The sequence below is a fragment of the Dendropsophus ebraccatus genome, chromosome 10, assembly GCF_027789765.1.
Source record: "Dendropsophus ebraccatus isolate aDenEbr1 chromosome 10, aDenEbr1.pat, whole genome shotgun sequence".
NCBI classification, from domain to species: domain Eukaryota; kingdom Metazoa; phylum Chordata; class Amphibia; order Anura; family Hylidae; genus Dendropsophus; species Dendropsophus ebraccatus.
This window is the reverse complement of record NC_091463.1, coordinates 6304341-6330361: the sequence shown is the minus strand read 5'-3', so window position 1 is coordinate 6330361 and position 26021 is coordinate 6304341. Positions and strand designations below refer to the sequence as shown.

At 51.3% G+C, this 26021-nt stretch overlaps 2 protein-coding genes and 1 non-coding gene across 7 annotated transcripts in view; all 3 read right to left on the bottom strand.

The window, feature by feature from the left end:
* Positions 1 to 3: 3 nt before the first annotated feature.
* Positions 4 to 13574, bottom strand: POMT1 (protein O-mannosyltransferase 1). Its single transcript, XM_069985782.1, has 20 exons — positions 13315 to 13574; positions 9616 to 9766; positions 9228 to 9334; positions 8614 to 8664; positions 8333 to 8479; positions 8034 to 8145; positions 7048 to 7113; positions 6879 to 6972; positions 6654 to 6809; positions 6294 to 6424; positions 5728 to 5823; positions 5547 to 5639; positions 5377 to 5473; positions 5197 to 5289; positions 4928 to 5048; positions 3927 to 4024; positions 3441 to 3554; positions 2324 to 2450; positions 2062 to 2239; positions 4 to 658 (listed from the first exon to the last, which is right to left on the bottom strand). The coding sequence occupies exons 1-20, from the start codon at positions 13352 to 13354 to the stop codon at positions 487 to 489; spliced, it is 2244 nt and encodes a 747-aa protein (XP_069841883.1). The 5' UTR covers positions 13355 to 13574; the 3' UTR covers positions 4 to 486.
* A 5922-nt stretch (positions 13575 to 19496) lies between these two features.
* PRRC2B (proline rich coiled-coil 2B) overlaps positions 19497 to 26021 on the bottom strand; it is a 33590-nt gene continuing 27065 nt past the window's right edge. For 4 of the 5 annotated variants that reach the window (XM_069985776.1, XM_069985778.1, XM_069985780.1 and 1 more), the window contains 8 exons: positions 25887 to 25991; positions 25398 to 25590; positions 24928 to 25025; positions 24055 to 24182; positions 23741 to 23966; positions 23494 to 23655; positions 23325 to 23416; positions 19500 to 19590 (listed from right to left, as the gene is read on the bottom strand). In XM_069985776.1, the coding sequence (XP_069841877.1) occupies positions 19584 to 19590; positions 23325 to 23416; positions 23494 to 23655; positions 23741 to 23966; positions 24055 to 24182; positions 24928 to 25025; positions 25398 to 25590; positions 25887 to 25991 (1011 nt within the window). In that variant the 3' untranslated portion in view covers positions 19500 to 19583. Of the gene's footprint in view, positions 19591 to 23324; positions 23417 to 23493; positions 23656 to 23740; positions 23967 to 24054; positions 24183 to 24927; positions 25026 to 25397; positions 25591 to 25886; positions 25992 to 26021 lie in introns of all 5 variants that reach the window. The other variant, XM_069985777.1, reaches the window with a different exon arrangement.
* Positions 24804 to 24884, bottom strand: LOC138766710 (small nucleolar RNA SNORD62). Its single transcript, XR_011358749.1, has one exon. It is a non-coding gene; the product is annotated as a small nucleolar RNA SNORD62 (small nucleolar RNA).

The following is a 26021-nucleotide window of genomic DNA, read 5'->3' as shown; positions in this document are numbered from 1 at the left end:
CTGTGACCTTAATCCCGTTTTATTGCTCAAATAAATCTAAAACAATGTACAAGTTTATCTTTATAAAAAAAAAAAAGTGGTTTTGTGTATACAGCTCACACCAGAGGGACAGCTTCCACCTCAGTACTCAGTGTTGCCCCCTACTGGTAATGCACTCCCTGTCACTGTCTGGACTACATCACCCAACAGATGAGATGTCAGTCCTGCAGTCCATTATCCTGTGTTCGGACCACAGTGCCACCTGCAGCTCATGTCCAGCCATTGCACTCACCACTGTTCAGTAACTACAACGGCCAGTATCAGTATCGGCTGGGAGTTGTAGTTTTGCAGCCGCTGCATTACACTCTGTATCTTCCTAACCTAGAGTTTGCTATTCTCATGAACCCCTCAAGTAGACTCCATGGCATCTGAAGGCCGAGCCTCTCATCTTCATGTATCATGTATCTCCCATCATGTAACCAGCACAGGTTCTCATCCTACCGGGCATCACTTCCTTATAAGAATGTCCCAAGTGTCTTTCCACCTTAAACTTCTTAACTCTTGAGGTGCCAGGGCCGGCTCTCCATAGGTGAGGGGGCAAAGCTTACTAAAGGTCAGGATGATGCTAGACATCCACACCAGCAGGAGGGCAGAGAAAGTGTTCTGTAAAGAGTCCGACCTGGAACAGAGATGAGAGAAATGAGGACAAAGTTCCACCATACACAGAGCAGGAACCTAACCTGATCAGATGCCGAAGCAACCTTAGACCCCGAACAGGACGGGCCTCATCTGATCAGATGCCGAAGCACCCTGAGACCCTGAACAGGAAAGATCCCACCATACACAGCGCAGGAGCCTCATCTGATCAGATCCTACCATACCCAGCACAGAAGCCTCACCTGATCAGATGCTGGTGCACCCCGAGACCCCGGACAGGACAGATCCTACCATACCCAGCACAGAAGCCTCACCTGATCAGCTGCCGAAGCACCCTGAGACCCCGGACAGGACAGATCCCACCATACACAGCGCAGAAACCTCACCTGATCAGATGAGACCCCAGACCAGACAGATCCCACCATACACAGCACAGGAGCCTCACCTGATCAGATGAGACCCCAGACCAGACAGATCCCACTATACACAGCACAGGAGCCTCACCTGATCAGATGAGACCCCAGACCAGACAGATCCCACCATACACAGCACAGGAGCCTCACCTGATCAGATGAGACCCCAGACCAGACAGATCCCACCATACACAGCACAGGAGCCTCACCTGATCAGATGAGACCCCAGACCAGACAGATCCCACCATACACAGCACAGGAGCCTCACCTGATCAGATGAGACCCCGGACATGACAGATCCCACCATACACAGCACAGGTGCCTCACTGGATCAGATGACAGTGCACCCGAGACCCCGGACAGGACAGATCCCACCATACACAGCGCAGGAGCCTCACCTGATCAGATGAGACCCCAGACCAGACAGATCCCACCATACACAGCGCAGGAAACTCACCGGATCAGATGAGACCCCAGACCAGACAGATCCCACCATACACAGCGCAGGAGCCTCACCTGATCAGATGAGACCCCGGACAGGACAGATCCCACCATACACAGCACAGGTGCCTCACTGGATCAGATGACAGTGCACCCGAGACCCCGGACAGGACAGATCCCACCATACACAGCGCAGGAGCCTCACCTGATCAGATGAGACCCCAGACCAGACAGATCCCACCATACACAGCACAGGAGTCTCACCTGATCAGATGAGACCCCGGACATGACAGATCCCACCATACACAGCACAGGTGCCTCACTGGATCAGATGACAGTGCACCCGAGACCCCGGACAGGACAGATCCCACCATACACAGCGCAGGAGCCTCACCTGATCAGATGAGACCCCAGACCAGACAGATCCCACCATACACAGCGCAGGAAACTCACCGGATCAGATGAGACCCCAGACCAGACAGATCCCACCATACACAGCGCAGGAGCCTCACCTGATCAGATGAGACCCCGGACAGGACAGATCCCACCATACACAGCACAGGAGCCTCACCTGATCACATGCCGGTACACATGTTCCAGCACTGGGGGCAGCAGCAGGATCTCCAGGGTCAGGGCCGGGAGGTAGTGATACAGAAAGAGGGTCTTCTCCATCAAGAAGAATGGCAGGTAATTCACAGCCCATCCCCCCAGACACAATGTGCCAGTCAGCTGTAAGCCGTGCCATGTGCCTGCAGACAACACACAGAGAGGTGACTCCAGTGATCAGGATGATGGCAGCACACGGCAGGATCTATGGATCAGACAAGTATCACCTTGCGGGATGTCGCATATCCTCCGCCGCTGCCTCAGCAGGTAATACAGGAAGAGGACGGTGTACAGCATGGCACCTGCATTGGCAGAATACCAGGTCACAGGGTTCCCCAGCAGCTGGATCTGTGCCTGGAGGGATGAGAGAAAAATAAAGTCACAAGAGATCCGCACTATAACCCTGAGAAGAGACAGGATCAGGGCGGCGTCCCCCAGGTCACAGAGAAGTTATGGGGGGGGGGGGGGGGGGCAGTGAGGAGCAAAACATCTCATAAATGCAGGGTACTGAAGTGACCGCTATGGAGATTGGACCAAGCTGGATTTATAACCACACAGACCCCTTAAAGGAACAGTCCAGGAAAAACTGATCCTGCATTATACCTAGTAAAGGTCCTGAAGAGACGTCATCAGCGTTGTCACACTCCGCCCTCAAACACCCAACACAGTGCATCAGCTTTTCCTGCATTGTTCCTCTAAAGGGATTATCAAGGATTGGAAAAAAAAAAAATGCTGAACAGCGCCACCCCGTCCTCAGGTTGTGTGTGGTATAACAACTCACCTCCATTCGCTTCAGTGGAATTGAACAGTTTTAGCCTTGAAAACCCCTTTAAACCAGTAGTTCACAAAAAAAAATAATTTTAATCTTTACAATCAACTGGTTCCAGAGATTTGTAATTTACTTCTGTTACAAAAATCTCAAGTCTTCCAGTACTTATCAGCTGCTGTATGTCCTGCAGGAAGTCATGTGTTCTTTCCAGTCTGGAGAGCAGGAGAGGTTTTCTATGGGGATTTGCTGCTGCTCTGGACAGTTCCTGACATGGACAGAGGTGGCAGCAGAGAGCACTGTGTCAGACTGGAGAGAATACACCACTTCCCAGGGAGAAGATGACACAGGTTGGGGCTATACTGAACACAATGGGGCAGTTGTAGTCTTCACTCAGTTCATTCAGCCTCATTGTGGTCAGTATCATTACCAGAACCAGGATCGGGTCCAAAACTCAGGAAAAGGTGCAAATCCTGCCATCCGAGTGTTCCCTCTATTGGCTGCACTGGTAAAGGCATTACTAGTGCAATGTGTACCAAAACATAGTGTGTCATGTGACTCCATGAGCGTCTCCTCACCGTGGTCCTAGGATGGAGCCAGTAGGCAATGCTGGTGTCCAGGGTGACCCAGTCTAGAGGCGATGAGCAGTACTTGTGCTCCGGACTCTCGCCCCTCATGTTCAGCATCTTCCACTGTAGAGATAGGAAATAACTATATATCCAATATAGGGATAAATGAAGGAGACCGCACTCCCAAGGAAATTTCACTTTTAATCCCACCAATGCAACGTTTCGGCTCTCAAACAGTGAAAGGCTACCTATTGAGCCAAACGTTGCACTGGTCGGATTACAAGTGTATTTTCCTTGGAAGTGCGGTCTCTTCATTTGTCCTGGTACTACATACGAACCTGGGTCCGGTTTGGTGAGACATGCGCCCACACTCTACTGTTTCTAGTGCTGCTGCTGAAGAAATATATCCCGTATATACACAGGAGGGTCCGGCATACATGGACCACCCCTCCACCCCGGAGCTCCAGCTGTATACCTCCTCCAGGAATCTCCTACCTGCAGCTCCCAGAAGCGAGCCATGAAGCTGAGGTTCCTCCCGATGTCCATCTGTACCGGGGTCTGCAGCTCCTCCTCCCGCTCCGCCTGTTCCTGACCTGTAGGAGGCAGCACAGACATTAGGAACCTATAAGGGGCAGCACAGACATTCAGGACCTATAGAGGGCAGCACAGACATTCAGGACCTATAGAGGGCGGCACAGACATTCAGCACCTATAGAGGGCAGCACAGACATTCAGGACCTATAAGGGGCAGCACAGACACTCAGGACCTACAGAGGGCGGCACAGACATTCAGGACCTATAGAGGGCAGCAGAGACATTCAGGACCTATAGGAGGCAGCAGAGACATTCAGGACCTATAGAGGGCGGCACAGACATTCAGGACCTATAGAGGGCGGCACAGACATTCAGGACCTATAGAGGGCGGCACAGACATTCAGGACCTATAGAGGGCGGCACAGACATTCAGGACCTATAAGGGGCAGCACAGACATTCAGGACCTACAGAGGGCGGCACAGACATTCAGGACCTGTAGGAGGCGGCACAGACATTCAGGATCTACAGAGGGCGGCACAGACATTCAGGACCTACAGAGGGCGGCACAGACATTCAGGACCTATAGAGGGCAGCAGAGACATTCAGGACCTATAGGAGGCAGCAGAGACATTCAGGACCTATAGAGGGCGGCACAGACATTCAGGACCTATAGGAGGCAGCAGAGACATTCAGGACCTATAGGAGGCAGCAGAGACATTCAGGACCTATAGAGAGCAGCAGAGACATTCAGGACCTATAGGAGGCAGCAGAGACATTCAGGACCTGTAGGAGGTGGCACAGACATTCAGGACCTATAAGGGGCAGCACAAACTGAGGCAGCACAGACATTCAGGACCTATAGAGGGCGGCACAGACATTCAGGACACACAGGAGGCAGCAGAGACATTCAGGACCTATAGGAGCAGGTCAGAGGCTTCCGCCCTCCTCTCGGGGCACTCACTCTTCCCGTAGCGATGCTCCTCCACGTTCCACACCAGGCTCTGATGAAAACCTTTGGCCATCTTGTCACCCACAACCTCCAGCTGGCGGAAGCCCCAGTCCGGTAAGGTGGAGCCGCTGAGCTGCAGCACAGAAAGCGAGTTACATGTCAGCCACAAGGTGGAGCCCATGCACATGGCGGCATACCGTGGCTGATAACAGGGGACAATAGCCGACATTCACACACAGACATGGATGGCACAGTAATAGTGCGGCCTCCATCGTTCTCACCTTCAGCGCAGCCGACGTGTTCACATGCAGCAGCTTCACCTCAGACACTATCGTCTTCCATGTTTCTCTGTCAGATTCACGATTTGTGATGTCCTGCAAGAAACAGGTAAATGTGCTTGAGGCGTCAGGTGACCCATTCCATGTGACTCCAGCGTTAGCGTAAGATCAGCTGAAACTCACCACCTTCCATAGCGTCTGTGCTGGCATAGAGATGTTATAGTCAATGTAACAGGAAACTTCTTGGGCATAGGGAGAGAAGGGGGCAGCAACATCGTGCCTGGGGGTAGAGAACATGGATGTAGTCCCTGTGGATCAGATATAGCACCAGCCATACAATCATGGACACATACGTGTTGAGGAAGCGCGCCGTCATGCCATGGACCAGCTGTATGATGTCTCCGTGCCTCAGTACCCGCGGTGGCGAGCTGACCACCATGTCCTGCCTGGGTGAGGGACAACACAATGGTTTTCTCTCTGATCTCCACAAAGCGTCACACACACACACACACATACACCGGATTCTGCAGTTACCTTGCTGGGTCCTTCACAATCCACCAGTTGTTGACGTCTTTGTAGGGATAACAGGTGACCTGCTGCTGGTGCGAGCTCCCGCGTCCTCCCTCGTACCTGCACAGAGAAGAAGTAATCTGGGTAAAATTACTTGCCAGGGAAACTCTGGCAAATGAACTGGTGTCAGAAAGTTATATAGATTTGTAATTTACTTCTATTTAAAAATCCTCAGTCTTCCAGTACTTATCAGCTGCTGTATGCTCTCTACTGCCACCTTTGTCCGTGTCAGGAACTGTCCAGAGCAGAAGCAAATCCCCCATAGAAAACCTCTCCTGCTCTGGACAGTTCCTGACATGGACAGAGGTGGCAGCAGAGAGCACTGTGTCAGACTGGAGAGAATATACTACTTCCTGAAGGACATACAGAAGCTGATAAGTACTGGAAGACTGGAGAATTTTTAATAGAAACACTCTACAAATCTAAATAGCTTTTCCGACACAGGTTGATTTGAAAGTAAATTTTTTTGCTGGTGTACCCCTTTGAGGAGACTGATCTACCCCTCCCCCGACACCACAGGGTGCACTCACATGATGGGGTAGGGGTTCTTGTGTGAGTGCAGCCAGCAGGGCACTGGTTTACCCAGCGTGTTCCTCAGCGTGATCTGGGAGCCGAATGCCACCTCCAGCGGCTGCCCCTGGGTGATCCGAGAAAGGCCGCCCTGGTGACAAAGAGGAGGTCAGTTCCCTGACATAGACAATCAGGCACATGTATTATACATGACAGACATGGCTACAGCTGTGCACTGATCTGCCCCCTCACACACTCTGCAGTGAGGTATACACACAGGGGTAGATCTCGTTACAGTGTATCAGACCACCCTCTTGACACCCCATGTGCCTATGTAACCCCCTTATTTCCTGTGAGATGTGGGGTCCTAGAAGAGTCACCTCCAGACTAGACTGGAACGCGCTGCTCATGATGTGGTCGTGGGGTCCGGAACGCGTTAGTATTGACAAGTGAATGTAGAAGGTCCCAAGGTAGAGGAGAGCAGGGAGCAGCAGCAGGGCCAGGCCGCGGGCCCCTACATGACAAAGGACCAAAACCTGCACATAGAAAGAACACGTCAGATCACCCACAATGCATTAGGGGAGAGCGGCACATCACATACGTACATTGGATAGTCTCCGATCACCGAGCAGCTGCCAAGTGTGCACTCCAGCGAGCGACAGGATCAGGAGGTAGGAGAAGAGACCGATGTACTTCACTCTATGGAGGAGGGGAGAGAACGTCACAGGCGGAAGAAGAGCGAGACAACGTGTGTGCAGGGTCTGTGCTGCTTACCCCACCGCAAAGGAGCACGAGACACCGGTCAGGAGCAACCACAACCACCAGCGCAGAGAGAACGGACTGCGGAGGAAACAATCAGCATTAGGGATCAGTACAGAGCTAAAGAGCACCTGCCTCCTGATACACAATACTGTGACCCAGCCAGAGCTGCACTCACTATTCTGCTGGTGGGGTCACTGTGTACATACATTACTGATCCTGAGTTACATGCTGTATTATACTCCAGAGCTGCAGTCACTATTCTGCTGGTGGGGTCACTGTGTACATACATTACATTACTGATCCTGAGTTACCTCCTGTATTATACCCCAGAGCTGCACTCACTATTCTGCTGGTGGGGTCACTGTGTACATACATTACTGATCCTGAGTTCCATCCTGTATTATACCCCAGAGCTGCACTCACTATTCTGCTGGTGGGGTCACTGTGTACATACATTACATTACTGATCCTGAGTTACATCCTGTATTATCCTCCAGAGCTGCGCTCACTATTCTGCTGGTGAGGTCACTGTGTACATACATTACTGATCCTGAGTTACATCCTGTATTATACTCCAGAGCTGCACTCACTATTCTGCTGGTGGGGTCATTGTGTACAGATATTACTGATCCTGAGTTACATCCTGTATTATACTCCAGAGCTGCACTCACTATTCTGCTGGTGGGGTCACTGTGTACATACATTCCAGCAGAATAGTGAGTGCAGCTCTGGAGTATAATACAGGATATAACTCAGGATCAGTAATGTAATGTATGTACACAGTGACCCCACCAGCAGAATAGTGAGTGCAGCTCTGGAGTATAATACAGGATCAGTAATGTAATGTATGTACACAGTGACCTGACCAGCAGGATAGTGAGTGCAGCTCTGGAGTATAATACAGGATCAGTAATGTAATGTATGTACACATTGACCTGACCAGCAGGATAGTGAGTGCAGCTCTGGAGCCGTCCTGTCCCACTATACGCATGTCTCACCTGGTTTGCTGTTGGCTGTGAAACTTTAGGTATGACAATATGGCCAGAAGTATGAAAAATATAAGGACAGACTCCAGAAGAATCAGGCGGGACTGAGTGACCAGAGCGTTTTCTAGAACATGAAGATTAGACAATTGGTAATGAACCAGAAAACTAATATTAATAAGAATATAAATGGAACCGGTCAGCTGGTGCATGGTGAGCTATACATCTATATACTGTATATAGTATATGTGACACCATAACCGGCAACTCAGCACAATACAGGATACACATCAATAGGAGAGGCGGAAACTCACCAAAGAGGATGAGCAGGGCAGCGGCCACTGCCGCCCAGGTGGAGGAGCCCAGCTCCACTACTATCTGATAAGCGAGAGGGACACAGAGGCCTCCGGCCAGGGCAGGGAGCAGCCGCAGCCACTGCACCGGGACATTACTGCTGTATTCTGCAGGGGAGAGAAAGGAGCACAAGGGACTGACAATTACTACAGACCAGAGGAACCACAACTCCCACAAGGGTGCACGCTCTCTGGGCATGATGGGAGTTGTAGTTTTGTACATTGATGTAAATGTGTCTTACCTGCCCCGATCCTGTTCCATATGAAGTTACCATCGAATCCACCAAGGTATCCTGCGAGAGAGAAAAAGCTGCACAGACTATAGGAATAACATGGCTCCCAGCCGCCACCAGGTAACCCCACTCACCTGCCGGAGGATGTAGAGCCAGGATGGGGAACCCTCCACCCCCCGCTGTAGCAAAACTACAATCTCCATCATGACTGGACAGTCTAGAACCCTGTCTAGTCCAGAACCCTGAGAATCTAGAACAGGAATGGGGAACCTTCCACCCTCCAGCTGTTGCAAAACTACAATCCTCCGGCTGTCCAGGCATGATGGGAGGTGTAGTTTTGCAACAGCTGGAGAGCTGAAGGTTCCCCATTCCTGCTCTAGATTCTCAGGGTTCTGGACTAGACAGGGTTCTAGGCTACAGCTAAAGACTGTAGAGGCATGATGGGAAATACAGTTTTGCAACAGCTGGGGGTGGAAGGTTCCCCATCTCTGCTCTACTTCTAGACTACATGGACTGTATGTTCACACCAGGCCACCATGATATACAGGAGGGGGATCTTGGCCGCGCAGCTCCTGTTCCCATGATGTAACCTGACCCGGTTGCCCATTATGGGGTCTTCTTACCTCCGAGCGCCAGCAGCATGTGTCCTAATGGCGGCCCGCTGTCATCCAGGAAAAATATCCGCTTCATGTACAGGGAGATGAACTGACCGTAATAAACCTCATCGAACCTGGACGGGAGAGACGGCACGACAAGGTGAGAGGGTCCCCGCCCCATGGAAGAGTCACCAACGTGTAACAAACCTGTCCAGGTATAAACCGTCTCACAGCTGAGGGTTTGTTACAATTGTTTCCAATCATGTGGAGTTGCTGAAGTGGAGACTCTATATACCACAGAGCCCCCTGCAGGCCGCTCCTGCACATTACACTGGTGAGCACATTAGGCCAGTCAGCAGAGTAATATGGAGCCGGACTCCCAGCCTGCACTCTAAAGGGTTAAGTGACCACTTACACCACGGCTGCAGGGTGACCGAGGTTCCACAGGCGGCTTATAAGCCCCAACAGGGTCAGAGCCACCACAATCAGGTTAATATCCAGGGTGACTATGAAGGGAGACTTCTTCCCAGCCGCCATCTTTCTGGTTGGATGAGAAGCTGGAGGAGCTGGAATAAGAGGGAAGAGAAAGAGAGATGAATAATATACAAACACATGAAAGCCTAATGTTCCTGATGCACCACAAATACCAGAAAGCCAGAACCCGGCACTGACAGGAACACTTCTACCTGCTGAAATCCTGTATAACCCAACGTCCCATCTGCAACCATGAAGCTGGTGCTGGGGCCGTTCTCTGCAGCCGAGCCGATAACCTTCCCGTCCGCTCCCGTCCGCTCCCGGCCCCATCCCTGTACACACACAGACCCCGCCCCCCATCCCTGTACACACACAGACCCCGCCCCCCATCCCTGTACACACACAGACCCCGCCCCCCCATCCCTGTACACACACAGACCCCGCCCCCCCATCCCGGTACACACACAGACCCCGCCCCCCATCCCTGTACACACAGACCCCACCCCCCATCCCTGTACACACAGACCCCGCCCCCCCATCCCTGTACACACACAGACCCCGCCCCCCCATCCCTGTACACACACAGACCCCGCCCCCCCATCCCTGTACACACACAGACCCCGCCCCCCCATCCCTGTACACACACAGACCCCGCCCCCCCATCCCTGTACACACACAGACCCCGCCCCCATCCCTGTACACACACAGACCCCGCCCCCCATCCCTGTACACACAGACCCCGCCCCCCATCCCGGTACACACACAGACCCCGCCCCCCATCCCTGTACACACAGACCCCGCCCCCCATCCCTGTACACACAGACCCCGCCCCCCATCCCTGTACACACAGACCCCGCCCCCCCATCCCTGTACACACACAGACCCCGCCCCCCCATCCCGGTACACACACAGACCCCGCCCCCCCATCCCTGTACACACACAGACCCCGCCCCCATCCCGGTACACACACAGACCCCGCCCCCCCATCCCTGTACACACACAGACCCCGCCCCCCCATCCCTGTACACACACAGACCCCGCCCCCCATCCCTGTACACACACAGACCCCGCCCCCCCCATCCCTGTACACACACAGACCCCGCCCCCCCCATCCCTGTACACAGACCCCGCCCCCCCAACCCTGTACACACAGACCCCGCCCCCCCCCCATCCCTGTACACACACAGACCCCGCCCCCCCATCCCGGTACACACACAGACCCCGCCCCCCCCATCCCTGTACACACACAGACCCCGCCCCCATCCATGTACACGCAGACCCCGCCCCAATCCATGTACACGCAGACCCCGCCCCCATCCATGTACACGCAGACCTTGCCCTCCATCCATGTACACACAGACCCCGCCCCCTCCTCCATGTACACACAGACCCCGACCCCCTCCTCCATGTACACACAGACCCCGCCCCCCTCCTCCATGTACACACAGACCCCGCCCCCCTCCTCCATGTACACACAGACCCCGCCCCCCTCCTCCATGTACACACAGACCCCGCCCCCCTCCTCCATGTACACACAGACCCCGCCCCCCATCCATGTACACACAGACCCTGCCCCCCATCCATGTACACACAGACCACGCCCCCCATCCATGTACACACAGACCCCGCCCCCCATCCATGTACACACAGACCCCGCCCCCTCCTCCGTGTACACACAGACCCTGCCCCCCATCCATGTACACACAGACCCTGCCCCCCATCCATGTACACACAGACCCCACCCCCCTCCTCCATGTACACACAGACCCCGCCCCCTCCTCCGTGTACACACAGACCCCGCCCCCCTCCTCCATGTACACACAGACCCCGCCCCCCTCCTCCATGTACACACAGACCCCGCCCCCCTCCTCCATGTACACACAGACCCCGCCCCCCTCCTCCATGTACACACAGACCCCGCCCCCCCATCCCTGTACACACAGACCCCGCCCCCCCATCCCTGTACACACAGACCCCGCCCCCTCCTCCATGTACACACAGACCCCGCCCCCTCCTCCATGTACACACAGACCCCGCCCCCCTCCTCCATGTACACACAGACCCCGCCCCCCATCCCTGTACACACAGACCCCGCCCCCTCCTCCATGTACACACAGACCCCGCCCCCTCCTCCATGTACACACAGACCCCGCCCCCCTCCTCCATGTACACACAGACCCCGCCCCCCTCCTCCATGTACACACAGACCCCGCCCCCCCTCCTCCATGTACACACAGACCCCGCCCCCCCCTCCTCCATGTACACAGACCCCGCCCCCCCTCCTCCATGTACACAGACCCCGCCCCCCCCCCTCCTCCATGTACACAGACCCCGCCCCCCCCACCTCCATGTACACAGACCCCGCCCCCCCTCCTCCATGTACACACAGATCCCGCCCCCCTCCTCCATGTACACACAGATCCCGCCCCCCTCCTCCATGTACACACAGATCCCGCCCCCCTCCTCCATGTACACACAGATCCCGCCCCCCTCCTCCATGTACACACAGACCCTGCCCCCCTCCATGTACACACAGACCCTGCCCCCCATCCATGTACACACAGACCCCGCCCCCCATCCATGTACACACAGACCCCGCCCCCTCCTCCGTGTACACACAGACCCTGCCCCCCATCCATGTACACACAGACCCTGCCCCCCTCCATGTACACACAGACCCTGCCCCCCTCCATGTACACACAGACCCCGCCCCCCCATCCATGTACACACAGACCCCGCCCCCCATCCATGTACACACAGACCCCGCCCCCTCCTCCGTGTACACACAGACCCTGCCCCCCATCCATGTACACACAGACCCTGCCCCCCATCCATGTACACACAGACCCCGCCCCCTCCTCCATGTACACACAGACCCCACCCCCTCCTCCGTGTACACACAGACCCCGCCCCCCTCTTCCGTGTACACACAGACCCTGGCCCCCAATCTCTGTGCGACAACCTCCGCTCTCCTACTAACGTGTCATTGTATACATACATCTTTTAAATCAACTGGTGTCAGAAAGTTATATAGATTTGTAGTTTAAATTTACTTGTAATAAAAAATATTCAGTACTTATCAGCTGCTGTATGTCCTGCAGGAAGTGATGTTTTATTTCCAGTCTGACACAGTGCTCTCTGCTGCCACCTCTGTCCAGGTCAGGAACTGTCCAGAGCAGGAGAGGATTTCTATGGGGATTTGCTGCTGTTCTGGACAGTTCCTGACATGGACAGAGGTGGCAGCAGAGAGCACTCAGACTGGAGAGAATACACTACTTCTTGCAGGACATACAGCAGCTGATAAGTACTGGACGATTATTAATAGAAGTAAATTACATGTCTACGTAACTTTCTGACACTGGTTGATTTGAAAGAAAAGGATTTCCTTTTGGATAAGCCCTTTAAATCAGGGATGGGGACCCTCGGCCCTCCAGCTGTTTCCCATCATGCCCGCACAGCCGTAGGTTCCCCATCCCCATTAGAACAATGTTCACTAACCTGTGGTAAAACTACAACTCCCAGCATGCCATATGAATAGCAGTCCTATCGCTGCCCTCCCGTTACACCCCGGTGTCCCCCCGGCCCTGCGGTACCGTCCTGAGCAGACACCTGCACATATAACGCGCGGCTTGCTCCTCACCTCGGCGGCGGCTCTCCGCCAGCGATTCGTCAGGTCTCATAAGGACGGAGCTCGATTAGTACAGACTGCTTAAACTTACGTACATGGACGTGCTGACGTCATCGTGCATCCTCTGTAGATTCAGCCACCAGAGGGCGCACAGAACTATAATCCGTGTCGCCTCTAACAGGAGAAGCGGCCATATTGTCGGCGAGAAATGTAATTCCCGGTTATTGTAGCGTCAGATATAATTCAGCGTCCATTATACAGGATAGTGTAATATTCAGACTACGGGTATAGGTTACAGACCAACTGGCGGTGACTGAGATTCTGTAGGGAAGACGACTGGTTGCTATGGGTGACTGCTCCATCGTGATAGATATGTGAAGCAACCAATCACAGCGCAGCTTTCTCTTTTCTACAGCAGTTTATGAAAAAAAGCTGCGTTTTGGTTGGTTGCTATGGGCAACAGGGGCAGTAGAGGTCGGGGGTCCCATCTAAGGCGATATATCAGTAGTGGTGGAGTATGTTGGTGTAGTGACTGACCCCTCATACATGTTATGTGCCGTCCAGGCCTGAACTACTAGGTAACTTTCTGTATAACACATTGCGGCCAAAGATGGCGCTATCACATCTCTGCTTCACGACTAATGAGCGTGGTTGTCACATGACTCGTGATCGCCGTCCAGGACCGATGTGCGGCCTCCAGGTCACCATGTGATCACATTCACTCTCATTACCTGTCACGTAGCTGCACGTCCATCATTACGTTACTGGTCCTTCTGTGGTTCCCAGTGACTCCAGCCCTTACATATTACGCCATTGTCTCCTCAGAGTAGAGGCCAATGGCGTGTCACATGTCCGTACAATAACCTGCACCGAGTGACGTCACTGGGTAAGCAGTCCGCTGTTCACAGTCACCGGCTTATCCGGATGTGGTTTAGCTTCCTCAGGGGTGGCAGGTTATTATAACGCGGCCTGCGCCATTATCTTCCTGCTCCTTTAGTCCGCTCTATGTACATCGCCATCATTCTCTCCACTTCAGGGGGCGTAAGTACCACAGCAGCAGTCATAGTGACTGCCATGGGGCGTAAGTACCACAGCAGCAGTCATAGTGACTGCCATGGGGCGTAAGTACCACAGCAGCAGTCATAGTGACTGCCATGGGGCGTAAGTACCACAGCAGCAGTCATAGTGACTGCCATGGGGCGTAAGTACCACAGCAGCAGTCATAGTGACTGCCATGGGGCGTAAGTACCACAGCAGCAGTCATAGTGACTGCCATGGGGCCTGGTGACCCCGCTTCTGCAATACACTGGGCCCCCTGGGCCGTCATCATTTGCAGCACCAGGTGGCTGAGGGGATCTCCCGGGATCTGCAAATGTCCCTTGAAAAGGGATTATCCAGTGCTACAAAAACATGGCCACTTTTCCCCCTACTGTTGTCTCCAGTTCAGGTGCAGTTTGCAATTAAGCTCCATTTACTTCAATGGAACGGAGTTTCAAATCCCCACCCAAACTGGAGACAACAGTAGGGGGAAAGTAGCCATGTTTTTGTAGCGCTGAATAACCCCTTTAACTGGAAGCCCTAATGACCACCACTTGCACTACACTTGATGGCTTAGTGGTCAGTCAGGAAAGGGAAGGGGGGGGGGGGGGGGGGGGAATCAGAGGTTTGCTAGGGGGTCCAGCCATTTCTAGTTAGGCCCCAGCTCCACTTATTTTCCTTCCTCATCATTACACCATTGTGTTTATAGTGTCTGATATACTATCCCCCTTATAGATACTGGATGGGAACTACACGTCTCATCATATTCTGTGCCCACCGGGAGCCATCACTATTTCATGAAGCCAGTGGTGGCTGCACCCATATTGATGCATATCTTGTCTGACTACAGTTCACACGCGAACAATGGTTACTTGGTCTCATATACAGTTTTTCTAACAGGAGCACAGCCTTAACGGTGGCGGACATATTGGCTGCAGATTGTGCCTCCCAGCTATGGCAGCTGACAGGATGACACCTCTGTACACAGGGATTGCGGCTGCAGCCACACAGGGGTGGACATCTCCGCTTTTCTAGACACGGATGCAGTTTATGCTCCTAGTGGGCGGGGCTGTGGGTGATTGACAGATCGGATCCTGGACTATCAGCCCTCCCCTGAAGGGAGAAACAATTTGCATGCTTTCACCTCAGTAAGGCCATTTTGGCACAAAAACTGCTGTTTCTGGGCTTATTAGGCGGGTGGTGGGGTGTGGGCACACAATGGCCCCCCCCCCTGACCTTACACCATGACCCGCATCCTTAAACTGAGTGTCTCTCATGTAGTGAAGTACTGTCATGTTCCGTCCTGGAGTATCATGGCGTCCCACCACACACGCATGCACAAACATAAGAACAACGCACAAGACCAGAGCTGAGAAAAGCAGATTTTGCTTTATTATTTTTTTTTAAACATTTTTTTTATTATTTAAATGAGAATTCTTCCAGATAAGAGCTAGTACAATCACATAGTATAAGGAGGGGTGACCGAGAGAGGACGAGATGGAACCGGAGAACGAGGGGCATGGGAGGGGGGGCTCGGCTGACACCAGTCGGTGACGTAGTGAGGGTTTCCTCTCTGTTTTTTGGGTCACTTAAAAAGATTTCTCTTAATATATTTTTAAAAAAATATAAAACACTTGGACTCTATCACCTCACGGTGGTCTCCGTCAGACTCTACATAGGGGGTGTTCTAGACTGAGAGATAGATTATCTGGTGTTTGCGCTGCGTCGCGGACCCCCGACATACAACAAACCATTTACCTTTTGTGGTAAAACTATAGAAATATGATGATATGTGACTGCAGATTATCATAGCGGACACCCCTGTCACCTGCGCAGAATGGAAGGAGCCACCACTCAGAGTGACATCACTGAGGAACTCCGCCCCCTTAATGACATCACAATGACCTTAGAAAGCAAATGGCCACTACCCCTGTAGGTTGACGCTTTGTGTTTTTGCAGGAGGACATTACTGTGGAGCAGAGCCCCCACGATGTAGATGCCTAAACTATATAACCTAGGAGCGGCAGCAGCAACATCCAGCGAGGAGGAGGAGGAAATTTATTGTATATACAAAGACATCGCACGGACTAAAACGGGAAGCGAGGTAAAGCTGGTTCCAATAGTATTCAGTTTGCTACTACATACACATTGTACACTGCATATATACACAACCAGACTAAGATCCTGATACTGAGCCAGGACGTGGGAGGATGGCGGCCATCTTTACATCCATAGAGTGGGGCGATTTATATGTTGGATATGGTTAGTAGCTGGGGGGGGGGGGGGGGGTCTCTCTTCTTTTGGAATGGGCAGACTTTTCTACAATCACCTTTAAAGGGCTTGTGTTCAGCAAAAAAAAATATATACCACGCAAATATCAGACTTGTAATTTACCTCTATTGAGGAAAAAAAAAAAAAAAAATCTTCGGTCCAGTACTTATCAGCTGCTGCATGGCGTATTCTCTCCAGACAGGGGTGGCAGCAGAGGGCACTGTGTCAGACTGGAAAGATTACACCACTTCCTGCAGGACATACAGCAGCTGATAACTACAGGATGATTGGAGATTTTTTTTTCTTTAATAGAAGTAAATAAATCTCTGGCACCAGTTGATTTAAAAGATAACATTTTTTGATGAACAAGCAGTTTAAGCAGGGGAGGCTCCTGGTAGCTCTTGCCCTGTCCATGCAGAACGAGTATGTAATGTTTAACCCTATAACACCCAGTACAGTGTGGAGCTTGGAGATGATGTCTACAAATGGGGTCTAAGAACTCTACACATACATTCTGCATTCAGTAGATTCCTACCCGAGGTTGTTGAAAAGCAAGGTGAGGGGCTCCGGACCATGCCGTTCTACAGGCTCCTGCAAGAAACATGATAGGATGTGAATAAAGGGGTAAAAGCTGATACCTGCTCCTATATAGTATTCTAAGGGCCAGGGGATAGCTGCACTTATTGCCATACAATGTGTGGTTTCCCTGCCTGCTGTCGACCTCGCCCCGTCAAAGCAGAGTGAAAAGGACCGGGCTCAGCCTCTGTACACAATGCATGAGGCGGGGGGGAGGGGCACTTTAAGAGCTAAATGAGTGTCGTCCTTCCACCCTCAACCTGTGGCTGTTCAGTTTTTGCAAAACTACAACTCCCAGCATGCCAAGGAGTTGTAGTTTTGCAACAACTGAAGAGCCACAGGTTGGGGGGGGGGGCACACTGCTGTACATGAACCGTGGACCAACCAGGAGGTAAGTGCCATTAAGGTGGTGGTGGTGGTGGGGATACAGATATACTCTGCCCTGATAAAACCACTGAAACAAGAGGAGCCATTTACCCATTCCTAAACCCGGCAATCTTCGCTGTCACCACACATACCACAGGGCAGGGGGTTTGGTACATAACACAGTCAGGACAGAGATGATGGGAGTTATAGTGCCCTTATAAGCAGGGAGTGTATAGACTGCCGGGACTGAGCCACAACAACCTATAGGGAACATTTAATGCAACCTTATTCATATACAGTTCTGATAAAGCCAGATTATGCCTCTAGTCCCTACCAGAGCAGCCCCAGCGTGTGCACTAGACATCTGTACTGATGATACAGACGCCCTGCATGAGGGCCGTACAGCAGCAAGAGATGGGGGAACTTCCAGCCCCTCCAGCTATTGCAAAACTACAATTCCCTATATGCCTTTGGCTGTCCAGGCATGATGGGAATTGTAATTTTGCAACAGCTGGAGGGCCGAAGGTTTCCCCATCCCTGATCATTATATATATTTTTTTTAGAACAGATTCCAAAACTGAGGGGCCCCAAGTGTGAAGGAGGCTCAAGGGCCACATGACGCATCAGAAGTCATTACATACAGCAATGGATCTATTCTGTCTACTGGACACCCAATAACTGGTGAAGTCCGAGGGACGTTTCATTTATCACTCAGTATTCAATTTTTAGTTGTGTTTTTTTTTTTTTTTTTTGCAGCATTCTGCGATACTCAGTACTAAAGACGGGAAATCGCAACTATAGATCCCAGTGTGGTGCTCCACCCCCTCACTTGGCATGACTCGCTGAATCAGTAATGACGGATGTGTTAGGCTTAAAGGGGTTGTTCAGGATTAGAAGAACATTGCTGAGCTCAGTTGTAGTTGAGCGTCAATACCAGACAATCTGTGGACAGGCATAGCGCCGTTTCTAAAGGAGAGCAGCCATGTTGTTTTAATCCTGGAGAACCCCTTTAAGGGTGATATACCAAGGCCAACACAGTTTTCCACAACTGTTCCATGCATGCTTTAAGTAATGGGGTTTGTGCTGTAGTCTCTAGTTACTGGTTGGCCCAAGCGCCATGGCCGGCGTGTATGAACATACCCTTAAACATGGTCTCCAGCTGCTGCAAAATTAACTCCAGACACGTCAGAGGTTGTCACGGCATGCTGGGATTTGTAGTCCTGCGACAGCTGGAGACCCGCAGACTGAAAACCCTTTGGATGAATAGGTTGATACACGTCTTGGTGCCACCACTTTAAGGTGTAGTCATGAGATCCGCATTATTCGCTTCGACCCCAAAATCCCCTCGAAAACTGGGCAGATCCACCACTGAATACAAGGAAGGGGTTAAAAATGTCTTCTCATATATATATGTATAGGACAAAAAAATTAAATAAAGTAAAGGTATCATCTAAAAACAAGTTTAAGAAACAGTGATAGAAATCCACTGCTGTGTCAGCTACGAGGTGGAAGCGGGAGACATGAGACGCTGACAAATCACGGACTGCGTGGTCACATGATGTGCGGGGAGGGAGAACGGGGCAGCAAAAGTAAAAGGCGAAGTAGATGCTCCTGTGTCATGGTAGGAGTCCGTTCAGCAAGAAGTAACTAAAGATGCCGACACAGGTAGTTTGTTTTTTTTTCTTGGTTTTCTCATTTTTTTCAAACAGTTTTTCGTTGGGGTCACTGTCCGCCTGTCCATGTGACTGTGGGGGTAACGCTGGAGGAGGAGGAGGCTCTCAAATGAGGAAGAATCCAAAAATAAAGGAGCAGGAGGAAACAGAGGTGTGCGGGAGCGATAAGAACTAGTTATTTACAAAAAGGGGGAGGGGGGGAACAAAAAATGGAAACCGCTTCTCAGGCCGCGCTCTCCTCCAATTTAGTCACAGAAGGTTTGATGGCCCCTGTCCGCACCGGCTTCATCTGACTGGCAGTGGGCTGATCGGGAGACTTGGGGGACACCAGGCCGCACTTCTCATCAGTCCTCGCTTTTACCTGCTGGAAGAAAAGGAGAGAAGGGAAGGTGGTTTGGTGAGGCGGCTCCATAACACATGGTGGTCGGGGGTGGGCTGGGCGACCAAAAAGGTTCACCCTGAAAACGCAACAAGGGACCCACTGCTCTGTCATCTAGCACATAGGGGTAGTAAAGCAGAAGACCCCCAGTACTACCACAGGGTATACGTACAGGGGGTCCCGAGGAGGGCATGGATCAATGGTTCTGTAGGTTATGAAATCTCTGTGTAAGGAGACATTCTGTACAACCTCTGCTTGCTGTAAATGAATGAGAACATTTCTTAAAGGCTTAAAGGGTCCCTGACGTTTAAAATCTGAGGCCCCCTTCACACTTCAGGAAAATCTGTCTGGATTTCTTATCAGGATTTTCTGACCCATAGGGATCAATTAAAGGGTGTCCAGTCAGGGAATTATAGAACCTGTGCTATTCTCATCAGGATTTCCTAAACAGATGCCCCCATAGAAGGCTATGGCAGCTCAGGAAACCCTGAAAACCCTCCTGATCAGGATTTCCTGACAGAAAAAACAGACACAGACTTACGAAGGGGCCAAAATCAGCAGTAACGTCAAAGCTTGTTAGCAATTTTTCTTTTTTTCTCATGGAAAACACAGGACTTCTTGTCTCTTTGAAAAAAATTGATATCCCATCCCTGGCTACATCCAAAACTATGCTGCTGCTGCGCCGGCAATGTTAGTGATATACTTACCTGTCCCGTACATCCGCCAATGCCAAGTTCCGGCCCACCCGCTCTCAGTGATTTGAGAACATCTGGTGATGCCGGTGTAAATTAAAGTTCAGCATAAACTCTATACTGGCGGAGGACGGGCAGCCCAGAACCCGGCATCAGCAATGTTACAGGACAGGTAAGTATATATCACTAACATCTCCCCAGCAGGGCCAGAAGCATAGTTCAAAGTAACTTTATTCCACACAAATCCTTTAATTATTAAAGGGATTACCCCCCCATTACCACCCATCTTCTGAAGATGGGGCTAAAGTTGCCTTATGGACCCCTTAAGGACCCCTACAAAAGAACAGGGGCCATCAGTTATGTCTCCCGCCGTCCTCCCCATACACAGGAACACAGGGTATGGCCGAGCATTCCTGTATTCCCTATAGGGAGGCGTAAGCGCTCTCGCTGCAGCTCATCTCTCCCACAACAGGGGTCAGCTGTGATTTTCCACCATCTCCAGCGTCATCATCAGTCAGTGGTTGTTCGGCCCAGCCCCATACACATTAGACATAAATCCGGGTTCAGCCGTCTACAGTCCAAGTTGTATTGGCACCTAAAGCACCAGTCAGACGGACAGGCAGAGCCACCCCATTCATTGTCTAGGGGGGCTGCTGAACATGGCTGAGCTCTGTACCCTCCACCATCAGCAGTCCTATAACCAATGAATGGAGCAGCACAAACACCACCAAAGCTTCGTTCTGATAGGAGCTTCAAGACCCTCGTTCTTAAGACTGCAGGGGGTCCCAGTGGTCAGACCCCTTCATGATCATACATAAGGATAAATGGCCGGACAGCCCCTTTAATAATACCCCTCCGCAAGACTGGCCGTTTGCGACAACGTTATCCATCCTAAACCATCGACTGTAAGCTAAAGCGGCCAGGGGCATTGTAACAAAACATCAGGGGTGAAGATCGGTGCTGCCCCCATTTTTCCTTCACATAGGATTCATCCATACAACCATACATGTAATCTGGTTTCCATTCATTGACAGCAAGCAGAGATCTAAAAGGCAAAGGACTGAGACACAAAGCTTGTCAGAAGGAAGCCGAGCAGGTCAGTATATAGGGGCTGTATATACATAGGAGCGGGTGATCCCCTTTAAGGTAGGAACATTTAGAGACACAATGAGCAATGAGGAAGCCAATAAGACGCCACAAATACAATGACAGCAGACAACGCTGGAAAAGCACTGCTACATCACAAAGACACCACATGTTCTCCATGCAAACCGAGCAGCAGGCAGGATAGAGGAGCGCTAGGCCTGGTCCATAAGGCTTTGTTCAACACCAACCTCAATGGCCTTAGTAGCAGGGGCCCGCGGGGACTGACAGGAGGGGCCCCGCTGCTTCTCATCCAGTGATGGACAAAGTCTACATACATATGGAAAGGTAGGGGCCACTCAATTACAGGACTTTACCTGTTGGGGATAGTGTCCCAAGTTGGCAGATGGCCCCGATCCTGGTGACTTTCCACTGGGACTAGCAGAAGCTGGCCTTAAAATGAAAGGCAACCAATTGAGTGCAGGTACAGAGCAAAACCACAACTACTGGAGCCTGCAAGAATATGGACTATGGGGAAAGAAGGTAAAGAGATGGAGGCGAGGACGTATGGAGATGTGTGATTACATGGAGGCATAGCCTGCCCTCATCCACCGATGCCAGGGGTCACTTTCAGCTGCCAGCAGGAATCACTGTGGCATGGGGTCACCACTGAGTGCCAGCGGGAGTCACTGGGGTAAGGGGTCACCATCGGGAGTCACTGGGGGTCACTGTGGTCCGGGTGACCATCAGGTGCCAGTTAGGGGTTACTATGGTATAGGATGATGGGGTGGGGATCACAGTGGAATGGGGTGGCCATCTGGTGTAGGTCACTGTGGTATGGGGTGAGCAGTGGAGTCAGTGAGGCCATGCGTGAGGAGGAACATTCATACAGGAGACGCATAGATACAGCACACCCTGTCTGCAGACGCATCATCCATCAGATCCCCACACCATGCATGTTCTTCAATCCGCTACACTTAGAACCCATCCACATATATTGTAATGCAAACTGCTAAAGATTTACAGCAGCTGAAATCCGCGCTGAAATCCGCACTGAAAATCCACCATGTCTCTAATGCTTTCCTGTTCTTAAAGGGGTACACTGCAGCAATAAAATTAATTTTCTTCAAAACTGTGGTCAGAAAGTTATATAGATTTGTAATTTACCTCTACTTAATAATCTCCAGTCTTCTAGTACTTATCAGCTGCTGTATGTCCTGCAGGAAGTGTTGTATTCTCTCCAGTCTGACACTGTGCTCTCTGCTGCCGCCTCTATCCATGTCGGGAACTGTCCAGAGCAGGAGAGGTTTTCTATGGGGATTTGCTGCTGCTCTGGACTGTTTCTGACATGGACAGAGGTGGCAGCAGAGAGTACTGTGTCACACTGGAGAGAATACACCACTTCCTGCAGGACATACAGCAGCTGATAAGCACTGGGAGGCAGGAAATTTATATATAGAAGTACATTACACATCTATATAACTTTCTGAAGTCAGTTAATTTGCAAGAAAAAGATTTTTGCCGGAGTACCCCTTTAAGAAGTGTATTACACAGACTGTGCTGGCGGCTGTAAATGCAGCTCCAGACTGTGCTACGATGGCTCCTATTGAAATTTACAGCAAGTTCCGGTTTGGTATTTCTCGCCCGGTGGCTGGAGAAGGTGGAGGCAGAAGATAGGACAGCATCCATTGGGAGTCAAGGGCCGAGTCTTGGGGTTTGCACATCACTTACACAGACTTTGGTAAAGCTATAACTGTCAGCCAAGGGGGTAAAGGCAACACAGTAATAACCTGCATGCAAAAACCATCAGCCATTCCACACTGACCAAGAAACCAAGGGCCGAGTCAGGACAAGCAGACACATGAGCGAGCTGCCTGTGTGACAGATCTTACCCCACATGGGGGCAGTTACATGCAGAGGCTACAGGAAGGCTACAGGTCTTACCGATACGAGTGCTGTGCTTGCACAGAGGCGGCGCTCTGCATACTCTGCTTGCTTTCATTGAAATGGAACCCCTTCATCTCCATCTGAGAGGACTGGGGAAGAAACAATGGATGAATGAGAGTACTATAACCAATATCTATAAGAGATCAGAATCATAAGCCGCACTCACGTCTCGGCTTGCGGTCAGGACTGAGGGCTGCATCCTACGCGGGGCGCCCACCGGCATGTTCTGTCCCTGTTGGATCTGAATAGACTGTGGTAGAAGCATCGGCTGCTGTCCGGAGCTGTACCGAGGCATCCCGAGCTGGGAGCCAGCCATTGGCATGGTTAACTGGATCACAGACAGGTTGGTGTGAAACACTTGCAGAGTGCTTGCTGTTATTGCGGCTGAATAGTAAAGACTAGTCCATACGCACCTGTGTGAGGGGGGAGTCCATCATCTGGGAGGCCTGGTTCAGCTGACTCTCATACACAAGCTGTTGACTACCGCTCAGAGGCTGATAGGGGGAAGCTGGCTGCGTCTTCACCATCTCCAGAGGCTGCATGCCAGGAAACGGCGAGTACTGAGGCTTGAGGCCTGTGCCGCTGGTCAGAACCATGGCGCTGGGCTGAGACAGGCTGGGATGCATATACACCTGGGACCTGAGGGCACAATGTATATAGAATGATAGATGAGAGATAGAATACTTACCACTAGCTCTTCCTTCCATAGAACCGATGCTCGTCTTACCTAAAGGGTTGCATGGAGCTGTACATTTCTTGTGATTGGGATACGGGGAGTCCTCCTCTCATACTCAGCTGAGCCTGAGCTTGGAGAGATGTGTGCAGAGACATGGGGATCTGCTGAGCGGCTGCAGCCTGAAAGAGAAGATCACGGCAACGTGAACACGAATGGCACATACATGCATGCCATCCATACATTGATTTTTTTTATAACCAACTGGTGTCAGAAAGTTAAAGATTTGTAATTTACTTCTTTAAAAAAAAAATCCCCAGTCTTTCAGTACTTATCAGCTGCTGTATGTCTTGCAGAAAGCAGTATGTTCTCTCCAGCCTGACACAGTGCTCTCTGCTGCCATCTCTGTCCATGTCAGGAACTGTCCAAATCCCCATAGGAAACCTCTACTGCTTTGGACAGTTCCTGACATGGACAGAGAGCACTGAGTCACACTGGAGAGAACACACCGCTTCCTGCAGGACATCATCCACCAAAATAATATACAAATTTGTATAACTTTCTACCAGTTAATTATTTTTTATTCTGCTTGAGTAACCCTTTAATTTTCCCATCACCACAAATAAGAGGCTCAACAGATTCCAAAGGAGGCTCATCTGAAATGAATCTCTATCTATATCTATCTATCTCTATATATCTATATATATATCTATATCTATATATACACACACACATATACATATATATTAGAGATATAGAGCTATGTATTTATTCCCTCTCACATCTATATCTCCATGTATCAGCCTCTCAGCAGCAAGGTCTCCTCAGTTCTCTTCTGAGTACATAGTGAAGAGTCAGCAGGATCTATTGAAACATCACGGAGGCTGAGAAATGTGTGGTGATAAGAAACCATTGAGAGACACCCACCTGCTGGTATCCCTGCTGCTGAGGTATTGTCTGCTGGACCAGGCGCGGCTGCCCGGCAAACATGTGACTCTCCAGGTACAGAGGAGGAATGTGGTTGCCTAAAAAACACAAGACGACAGAAGAGACTAAGAGGAGAAGAGACTGTGCTGTAAACCTGCACCAGACAGACAGAAGAGGCATTACATGGGATACAGCAAATTCATAAATCTCCTCAGATCCTTTCGGAGTACATAGCGAAGGGTGGGAAGGATCTATTGGAACATCACAGACAGAACAAAGGACTACATCAGACTATGCTACAATATACCCTCTCCTCCTATATCCAGAGCTGCAATCTAGACCAATGACACTGCTCTAGACTGCCACAGCATATGGTGCCCCAGTGCATTGTGGGAGCAAGCTTACTGTTCACTATCAGACTACTGTACAAGGTAAAACACTGACTCGTGGGCAAAGGAAACTGCATATACCTGGAAGAGAAGCTGAAGGGGCCACAGAGGCCACAGGCATGGGCGGCATGGACACCCCTCCAAATGAGCTGTAATTGACACCTGCTGAGGTCCCCACACTGGAGGGCGGCTGTATTCCTGAGCCGGGGCCTGCCGGAGAACTCTGCTCTGGTAAACTGGGCGAGTTTTCCCAGGCCTTGCGGGCAGACTCCATCTGAAGGTTAGAAAAGAGATTATACAATGCAGCAAACCCCCAGCGAGCATGCATATATGGCACAGGGCAGGGAACGCTGTGGATTTCCAGCTGTTACATAACTATAGCCCCCATTACACCCCAGCGACAAGGACTGTCTGTGCACAATGGGTACTGGAGCTTTGTAATAGTTGCAGCTTAGAAAACAATGGCATAGAGGAGCTACCCTGATGTTACAGGGGGGTTAGGAATCCTTTCCTAATACACTGAGGCTAATGAACTGCCCATGGACTTAGGTGAGGGCAGAAGGTGGTTACCTTTAGGGTAAGGTCGGCAGTGGGGTATGACATGGGGTTCAGTCCTATCCCCTGCTGGAGGTGGTGGTCTCTTCTCAGCATGGGTATGGACTGGGTAAGACCCGCCTGAAATAAAGTGGGTACACATCAATAAGT

What these genes read in the sequence shown, in the direction of transcription:
- POMT1 (XM_069985782.1), bottom strand. Translation starts at nt 13,354, where the DNA reads ATGAGACCTGACGAATCGCTGGCGGAGAGCCGCCGCCGAG. An exon ending in GGTCACCCTGCAGCCGTGGT is followed by an intron (nt 9,335 to 9,615) that starts GTAAGTGGTCAC and finishes TCTCCCGTCCAG; the next exon opens with GTTCGATGAGGTTTATTACG. An exon ending in ACACGTCGGCTGCGCTGAAG is followed by an intron (nt 5,049 to 5,196) that starts GTGAGAACGATG and finishes TCTGTGCTGCAG; the next exon opens with CTCAGCGGCTCCACCTTACC.